At 44.1% G+C, this 9,481-nt stretch overlaps 1 protein-coding gene, 1 long non-coding RNA gene and 1 pseudogene across 3 annotated transcripts; all 3 read right to left on the bottom strand.

The window, feature by feature from the left end:
- Positions 1-376: 376 nt before the first annotated feature.
- Positions 377-1,796, bottom strand: LOC101782880 (annotated as a pseudogene).
- A 1,392-nt stretch (positions 1,797-3,188) lies between these two features.
- Positions 3,189-4,321, bottom strand: LOC111257669. Its single transcript, XR_002678274.1, has 2 exons — positions 4,242-4,321; positions 3,189-3,717 (listed from the first exon to the last, which is right to left on the bottom strand). It is a non-coding gene; the product is annotated as an uncharacterized LOC111257669 (long non-coding RNA).
- Positions 4,322-4,457: 136 nt separating this feature from the next.
- On the bottom strand, positions 4,458-7,265 carry LOC101770739 (putative F-box/LRR-repeat protein 23). 2 transcript variants are annotated; one of them, XM_004972582.3, is made up of 3 exons: positions 7,181-7,265; positions 6,108-6,463; positions 4,458-5,014 (listed from the first exon to the last, which is right to left on the bottom strand). In XM_004972582.3, exons 2-3 carry the CDS (start codon positions 6,446-6,448, stop codon positions 4,525-4,527), a joined length of 831 nt encoding a protein of 276 aa, XP_004972639.1. In that variant the 5' UTR covers positions 6,449-6,463; positions 7,181-7,265; the 3' UTR covers positions 4,458-4,524. The 2 variants fall into 2 exon arrangements, with proteins under 2 accessions (XP_004972639.1, XP_004972640.1); XM_004972583.3 differs by having other exon boundaries at positions 7,058-7,211.
- Positions 7,266-9,481: the final 2,216 nt, after the last annotated feature.

Here is a 9,481-nt window from a genome sequence, read left to right as displayed (position 1 = left end):
CACTGTCAGTGAACTCTTCCAAAACCTGTGTTTTGCTCTTGAAGGCCGACGAGGGGGGACAATTGCTTACATGTTTCCATGAACAGGCACAAGTCCAAAAGGCCCAAAACAGAATGTTAATGGGCCATCAAGTGACACAAAGCTTGTGACCTGTGCACATGTAAATCAGTTCAATTTTTCACAGCAACCGAATAAAAGAATCCAACTTTCCAAAGTGGGACATACAAGGCGAGATGTAAACGTTCAAAATATGATAGCAACTTTAAGCAATTTAAAAGGACACACCATGACACAACTTAAGAGACCGCACATCACGACACAAACTAAAAAAGCACACACCATGATGGTTCAAAGTTCAAACAAGACGCATAGATGATCAGAGAGAATAGTACTCATGGATGTCAGTATAGAACCTAGTGTCATCACAGGTCACTTTGCTCAATTCATCAGGGCCGGAGGACGCATCAGGGGACGATGGGGGTGATGAGGAGTAGTCCTGCCAGTAGTTGCCGCCGTATGAACCATCATCCGTCTCCTCCTCAGCGCACAGATGCATATCCTCGTCTTCTGAAAGGCTGCGCACAATGTTGCTGTAGTCTTCACCCTCGTGCTCTCTGATGACATGAAGATCAGGGCAGCGAACCCTATTCAGCTGTCCGGGTAACCAGACGTGTTTGAGCCTTGCACATCGAGCTCGGAGTTTGTTGTCCAAAGGGAGATTGGAGCAGCTGGAGATGTCGAGGCACTCGAGGTGGGGGCAGCCGTCGAGGATGGCGTAGAGCCCTTTGTTTGTCAGGCTGTTGCCTGCCATCTGAAGAAGCCGGAGCTCGTGCAAGCTCTCTGCAATGGCAAAGGCATCCTTATTTTTCCTCGCCTTCCAAGCTTCGAAAGATTCCTCCTCAGATTCCTCGTCTTCGTCTTCTTCATCGGAACCCAATTGCTGGCGACGTTCCTCCTCCATCTCACGCTCGATCTCATCAGAATCATACCCCTTCTCGACATGGATTCTTAGGCGCTTCAGCTGGGGGCGCACATTGCCAACATATCCGTAAAACTCTGCTGGCCGTGCATGATATGAGCACTCTATCTCCTCCAAAAGCGGGCATTTTTCTGCAACCCTAACCAGTGACGTATCCGAAATGTATAAGCATGCGATGAGTCGAATGCTCTTCAAAGAATTGGCCCTGCATGCATAAGCACAAAAAAGGACAAGGGAATGAACTGGGCAATACCAAATACCAGCAGAGTTAAGCCAATGCCTAAACATTATATATCATGATTATGTGAATTTAACGAATTTGTGGCCTGCTGTTAATCAGGTTATAGAATTAAGGTTTTCTTGGTGATCTTACCCCTACTTTGAACCATACCTAAAAACTGATAATCCAGCAAAATTTAAATGCTTAAAGCCCCAAAACAGGTTCAATGCAGGAATTGACATTTAGCATGGCAGCGAACCATACCTGCTGGCAATGTAATCCAAGAGTTCACTAGTAACAAATTGCTGAGCCCAGAATGACTCCATACGTCCACCGGAGCGATCTATCGCCACTTTTGCCATGGCACACATGGTACCTACGTTCTTCAAGAAGACCAATTTGTGGCGTGTCATGTCCACAAAGCGCCATAGTTCGGGGTGTCCTTGCAGCCGCCAACCATGAGCGGCACACAAGACCTGCGCTCATCAGGATCTCAATGGCCCCCAGCTTCATGAAGATTGAGGAAAGAGGGTCTAGTGGGAGCTGAGACCAATCCCTCACAGGTGACTTTGGCAAGGGGATTGGGTATTGATCCATTGCGGTACCTAAGATTGGGGGCATATGTGATAAGTTAAAATCCCATGAAGTTGTAATAACTAGCATAAAGACGTTATGCAAAAACAAAAAAAAACATGGGTCCATCTGTGAAAATCGGGAAAGTCGTAAATCTTGAGACATTTTATATCAACCTTTGATTGATGCATCAAAACCACAGTTGATAGCACTATGTTTTCAATAATCGATCATAGTAACTTGTTCCATCCAACATATATAAGAAGCTTTTTCAAACAAAAGAAAAGATCGTACAAAATCTTGCATGATCTTATACTAAAAAACTAATCTTCTGCAACAAACATGTATGTGTGGTGGTTGCTGTGGGGAAAAGAATTGGTGAAACTATTACAGCCAGGAACAGGTAGAGTTCGTATCGAACTAGGATCCAATCCAAATCAAAGCAGAGAACTTTGCGTCCCAAAATATTCAGAAGCTTCTCTTCTAGAACTCTGCGGCAAGAACAACGATGAACTGAACTAGTAGGATCTAGTCGGTGGCAACGAAAGGAAAACAAAATACTGAAACGCCATCAAGCGGGAATGGACACAAAACTCCATCAGTTGTTAAATCGATCGGATCATCAATCACGAATTCAAACATTTTTCCCATCCCATGAATCGGCGCCCTACCGCGAGGGGAGTTAAGATCTTGGCGCCGAACGAACAGGACCACACAACTAGCTAGCTATGGGGGATATTGCTCTCGTTTCGTTACCTTCGCCGGCGGCGGCAGCGACGGCGGCAGCTGAGGTTCGTGGGCAACTTCGTTTGGCGAGGAGGTTTGCTTTTAGTTGAAAGCAAATATGACTAGAAAAAAAAATTGTAGATTGATTACGGAGGTGCATAGCACGTACACGTATATAGATACAATCACCAAATAAGGAAGCCCTTGCCTATCCTACAAGGAAACCCACGAGGGGTGCGCGGGCCGGCGACACACCTCATAGCCCAAAGGGTCTAGCCGGGCATAAAGCCCACTAATACATTCTAGCGCTGGTTTTCGTGGGTGGGTGCATCGAGTACTCCATGGGCCTCAAGGCCCAACATGCGGTTGGGTTATCTCTGAACTGTAGCTACGCATCTGTTTTCTGTTGGTTTTCCATATAAAATGTTTCTGAATGTGGAGTTTTTATTGCGTACATTACGGATTGATACATATCTTAGAGGAAAAAAAATAATCCACTCTCAAATACTATCAACTTTATTTTGAGCATGAACTGTTCAGCCAGTGTCACACCTATACAAGTCTTAGTTCATCGAGGCTTCCAATGCTTTGAGTTACAACTTAGGCCACGTTTGGACACCAAATAGTTTTCAAGTATTGGAAAAACAATATAGTTTTATAAAATGTTTTTTATATAGAGCTACTATTATATTTGAATGTGAGAAACCTTATAATTTGGAAAACCATGGTCCGGTAAAAACTACAATCCTGTAGTAGTAGTTGTACAAACTCCACCGAGACCTTTGTTCTTCTATAAACCATGGTTTTACACCCACCTCTAGGTTTTAAAACTGAAGTTTCTTGTGATACTACAATCTTTCAAAACTACAAAATCCAAACAAAACATACCATTAGCTGAATTCATCAATAAACCGAAGTCATTAACAGAACTTATGTTTGGAGGATCACCATATCAATATCCAAATCACAAACTGCAGGTATCCATCCTCGAGGTGAGGGCAACCCTCGAGGATGGCGTAGACTCCTTTGTTCATCATGCTGTTGCCTCCCATCTGAAGAATACGGAGCTCGTGCAAGCTTTCGGCAAATGGCAAAGGTGTCCTCAATTTGCCTCGCTTCCCAAGCCTCATCAGATTCCTCAGGCTCCTTGCATTCGTCCGCGCCATTTTGACGATTTTCCATTGCTATCTCACGCATGATCTGATCAAACTTAAACAAACTGCATATGGATTCTTAAACACTTCAGCTGCGGTCACAACATGGCTAAAATATCTGAAAAGTTCTGCTGGCATGTTATGATGTGAGCACTCGATTTCCTCTAGAAGTGGACATTTAAAAACAAACGATGCTTTGCAATGTCTAAAAACGGAATTCCAAAGAAAGTGTTATTGATGCACTAATATTCTACATATGTATAAATTTTCAAGCAAAAATCAATTCTAGTTAAATGGTGACATCACAAACAGAAACAGACACTGTATTTGTGTTCGCTTTAAGTGAGTATCAACTTTCCTTTTGGGAGCTGAATTTTAAAGGAATGCTCAAATCATCCTTTGCAATTAACTTTTCAGTACCAGTGACCAGTCTCAAATCACAAGTTTAGATTAATCCAAAGCGAGGTTGAGCATGTCAGTTCCAGTAGACTATGATAGAACATTGACCAAGGTCAGGACTCAAGAGTACATCCAATTGGTCAGAAATTTAACAGGAGCAAACAAAACACATCGATGCATGTATTCTCACCTGTGGTGGATATTTTTCCATCATGAAGGTAATACATCTGATGGCAGAGGCACACACGGCTCAAAAGGGAATAATTGTGCTCGGCGCCCCCCCAAATATCAAATATTTGTCCCCCCCACTTGCGAGGATTTTTTCCCATATAGCCAACCCCCATTCCGTCCAGGTAGGGGTCTCTTTTCAAAGCCAAAGATTTTTTTTTTTTTTTTTGGGGGGTGGGGGGGGGGGGCGGGGGGGTGGATTTAAGAAACCCGTGCTCAGATTAGTCATGCATAGAAGATCACCATCATCTTCGCCTTGTCCTCTTAATCTGAGCACGTTTGGGAAACAAGACACACTTGATCTTGGCGCAGTGAGCACGCAGTTCGTCATTGACATACACATGGCAGCATTTGGTGATGTCGAGGCACTCGAGGTGAGGGCAGCCCTGGATGATGGCATACACTCCGTCGTTGGATAGACATCTGCCTGCCATCTGAAGAAACCGCAGCTCGTGCAAGCTCTCTGCTATGGCAAAGGCCTCCTCATTTTTCCCCGCCTCCCATGATTCGTCGTATTCCATATGTACCCCGTTTTGCCAAATGGATGGTAGAGAGATTCTTAGACGCTTCAGGTTTGGGTGCACGCTACCAAGATGCCTGATAAGTTCTGGTAGCATTTTTTGGTATGAGAACTCTATCTCCTCCAAAAGGGGACATTTAGATGCAAACCTACTCAATTTTTGGGTCCAAAGATACCAGCAATTGGTTAATTGTATGCTCTTCAATGAATTGGCCCTGCAGAGTGAAGCACAAAAGGGGACAGGTGATTACTGAATTGGACAATATGATGTAACTGCAGATTAGCCAAGGTGTAAGCATCGCACTAGCCACAAATAAACACACTGAACACTTTGCCCCGCAGAAGGCATTTTCATGTGTTGATATTACCACAAGTTAATGTACCATCCATAAAACTGCAAGTTTTGGGGCATTTTTCTGAAAAACCTAACCAGCTGGGGCAATCCTGAGCCCATGCAATTGCTGCTTGCATGTTAAATGTGCAATTGGTGGGTGAATTGGTTTGATATAGCACGGTTCCTTCAAGAATACTGCAATAGACTAACCAAAAAAAATGTGATGGGATTGCTTATAGGGGTTTGCAAGCAGCATATACACGTATTAGGTGGTGCTAATGATGTAAAGTAGTACCCATTACAGTAAAGAAATATAAGACTTGGGGAGGCCAGGTGTGGATTCTTCCTGATGAGCAAAACTTCAAGAGATGAGGATACAATATTACTGCATAAATCTTCCTAACACAAGTAAACACACTACACAATTTTCCCACTTCCGGCCAAATAAGACAGTTTCATGAACATCCCTAGTAGTAAACAACTATCATCCATACACCCTTCCGTAACAATACAATTTTTTTTGTCAATTTATTTTTCATAAAGTCTACCCAATTGGGAAAAGCCTGAGCCCATGCAATTTGTTGGTTGCATACTGAAATAATGTGCAAGTAGTGGCCAACTTGGTTCTGTATGGTTCCTTCAGGAAATTGCATTAGATGGAAAAACCATGGTGGGCCAGGTTACCGGGGTTATAAGCAGCATATACACTTATTCGTGGTGCTGACAAATGTATGAGTCCCGGGGGGTACAGTGAAAAAATAGGTGACTTGTGAAGGCAGGGTAAAGATTGTCCTGATAAGCATAATACTGACATGATGAACATGTCACATCACTGCAAGGCTAAGTAATACAAAGTAACCAAGTAATGAGACTGGTCATTGGGAGTAATGCAGCAGCAAAAATCTGATACTCACAGATGAATAGAAAATATGTCAAGTTCCAAGAACTGAAATTTAGCATGACAAGAACAATACCTGCTCTCAATGTAATCCAAGAGTTCACTCGTAACAAACAACTGAGCCCTGAATGATTCCATTTGTCCGTCAGAGCGATCTATAGCCACTTTGGCCATTGCACATAAGATCCCTGGGTCACCGTTAACCATATTGTTAACCATCTTGTGGCCCGTCATGTCCACAAAGCGCCACAGTTCAGGGGACTTTGCAGCAGCCAACCAGGAACGGCACACAAGTCCTGCGCCCATCAGGATCTCAATGGTCCCAAGCTTCATGAATATTGTGGAGAGAGCATCTAGTGGAAGCTCAGACCAATCCCTAACAGAGGACACAGTCAATAGGCTCGGCTTCACATCCATTGTGCAGAGTAGTACCTAAGAATGAGGGCATCGTCACTTCGTCAGTGAAAAATTATAAATTTGTGTGAATAACAGTACAGTTCTAACTAGAATAAAGACTCTGTGCACAAATGTGCATTCATCCATGATATCATCAATGATAAAACCATTGAAGCTGTAGGACATGAGACATTTAAGATCAACCCCTCTACTGATATATTGAAATCACCGCAGATAGTGCTAACATTACATTTTCAAAGAATCAATCAGAGCTTGTGCCGTCAACACACAAGAAGCTCTTTTGCAATACAACATCATACAATTTAATAAGAATAAGATCTGGGATCATCGGATGATTTACACTCAAGCAGCTTCAAATTTGCAGCAAATTTTCATGTTAAGACCTCTCATTTTGCAAGTAAAAAAAAGGACTCCTATGTAACGCGCTTTAAGATCTGTTGGGAAGAAAAAAATATCTGCAGGGGAAAAAAGGAACTTTTTATAGAAAAAAATGTAATTTCAGGCGTAACAATACCAATGTAGTAAAATAAAATTCACAAGATGCACACACAGCCACATTTATCTCAAGGAAACAAATGGAGGAGCACAATTACAAAACAAGCAACCAACCACGAGTAAGCGAAGATTCGAGAAGGGAAGCTTGCGATATTCGTAGAGAACGAACTGGGCTAGAGTTCGGAACTGAGACGCCTGTCTGCGGCATGACCAAGAAGGATTCGAAGCTATCGTTACCTTCGATGGCGCCCGCGGTGGGGGCGGCGGCGGCGGCGGTGGAGGCCCCAGGGCAACTGCGTCGGGTGAGTAGAGGGTTCCGGAGCCGAACTGCCCGCACGGGTGGTTTGCATCGAAACCGTGGGCTAAGGTGGGCTGGATCGTACGGCTCTCAATGGACCTCAAGGCCCAAACACTGCGCTCTGAGTCTTCCTAGGCCCATTTGCTCGGCTTGTGATGTACTTGAACGCTGAAGAAGCTGAGAAAGCTCGCTTGGCCAGATGAACTTCGAATCCAGTCTGTTCATGTTAAATTTGTTTTCTATTTTGTTAAGAGGGAAGAAGCAAGCTTACAGTGAGGTAGGGCTTTGTCATCTAAGATGACCCGCCCTATACCCTATACAAAGAGTTTGTCGGTAAGCTGTGCACCATTGTGCGACCAATTTACAAGCGTATTAGGACGAGGAGCATCTAAAACAAAAGGTATCAGGGTCTGTTCATGTTACTGTTCCCCTTTTTTTTCTCCATTTGATCTTCTATAAATCGCTGTATTTTATTCTGTTCTGCCCCGATTCGGGTAGTCCATGATTTAGCGAGTGATAAAAGCCACGCGGTCTGAATTTGAGGTGTGCTGAAAATTGAGTGATTGTTTGTGAGTTTTCACTCTCGAATAATAAAAATCTGAATACGTAAAATTGTCAAAATTTAGCTGCTCAAAAAATGTATTCAAAACTAAAACAAAAACTCGTTCCGCTGCTAGATAGATACTCCTCGGAAGAGAGAAGGTCAAAGGAGAAAAATGTTCCGACAACTATATATACGAAAATGTTCCAAATATGAGATTAAAAAACACATTCCAATTCAGTTGTAGTTTCTTCTACACACTTCCAGCATGGCTTCGCGGAATTGGCACAAAAGTGTAGCCTGTAGCCATGCAAAGCCACAGATGCCTTGTGCAGTGGTCTAGTGGAGCCACAGATGCACTCGTTATATTAAAAAACTATTGCAACTTGTTTTTTTTCCTTCGCAAAATCAGTTTTTTCCCCCGCGTCCTCGTTCTCAAGAAGCTGATGAGCAAATTTTCCTTGTCGCCCGGACGTGCATGCCAACTTTAACTTACAACGTTGCATACACTAGGTAGCATCACACGTTATTTTTCTTTTGTTGGCATCTCATAGGTGTGGAAAACATAATTAAGTACTTAATAAGTACGCGCAAGTAAGTCAATGTTCGGCTAATTTTAAAGCGGCTTCTGCTTTGTACGACTGATTTATGGTGAGAGGAAAATATTGTTGCACGGCTGATTTGATGAATTAAAGCCGGCTAAATAGCTCAAGCGAACGGGTGATAAATTCTGGACCATCCACAAATATGATGCTTAGAACAAGCTTTGAACTAGCTAGCTTGTCCTAAAAACCCTATATTTATGGACGGAGTTAGTAATATAATCTGCCTATAAATATTTTGGCTGGGTCGAGATCCAGACCAGGCACGGATCGATAAAGTTGCAGCTAGCAAAATGGCCGCCACCAAATCGCCCGCCGCAGCGATCTTCCTCACCATGCATGTCGACGATGCTCCTGCTCGCGGCGGCGGGCGCTTCCGCCCGGAAGCTGCATGCAGCAGCCAGCAGGCGGCGCCGCCCAGTACCCGGCGGGGAGCCCCGTGAACCTCCGTGTATCTGTGACGATGGCACAACGCTGCTTGGTTGGCCGGGGTTTCACCAAAGGACATTGCGCCATCCATTTTCACGGCAAGCAAAAAGAAGAACCTTTCTATCCGAAAGGCCTTGCACAATAATTCGTGGGTGCAGAATTAGCATCAGGTCAATGACCACTCCACAACATCTTGTGGAGTTTGTTGATCTTTGGTACGTCCAGAGTGCAAGCAGTTGAGTTCACTACGGGAAACAGAAAGTTCGCCGAGTGCCTGGGGCACTCGGCAAAGGCACTAAAACACTCGGCAAACCCTTTGCCGAGTGTAACACTCGGCAAAGGGCACACGGCAAATATTGTGTCGGCAAAGCCTAGTTTGCCGAGTGTCAAAACTCGGACACTCGGCAAACATGTTGCCGACGGCGGAAACACACTCGGCGAACATATGGACTCGGCGAACCGCGGACTCACGGCGTCGGACTAACGGCGAGTTTGCCGAGTGCCAAAGGGGAGGCACTCGGCAAACTCCCTGCCTTTGCCGAGTGTTGGCACTCGGCAAACATGGTCTCCTTGTCTAGAGTCGGCTCCTTGGTACTTGTCCATTGCTGATATTTTTTTCGAGTGTTCTTTCTCTTTATTCTTTTCTTTTTTTTTTTTCCTCTCTTCTA

The sequence above is a fragment of the Setaria italica genome, chromosome VI, assembly GCF_000263155.2.
Source record: "Setaria italica strain Yugu1 chromosome VI, Setaria_italica_v2.0, whole genome shotgun sequence".
Taxonomy (NCBI): domain Eukaryota; kingdom Viridiplantae; phylum Streptophyta; class Magnoliopsida; order Poales; family Poaceae; genus Setaria; species Setaria italica.
The sequence above is the reverse complement of the archived record's forward strand: the minus strand, read 5'-3'. Positions and strand labels throughout refer to the sequence as shown.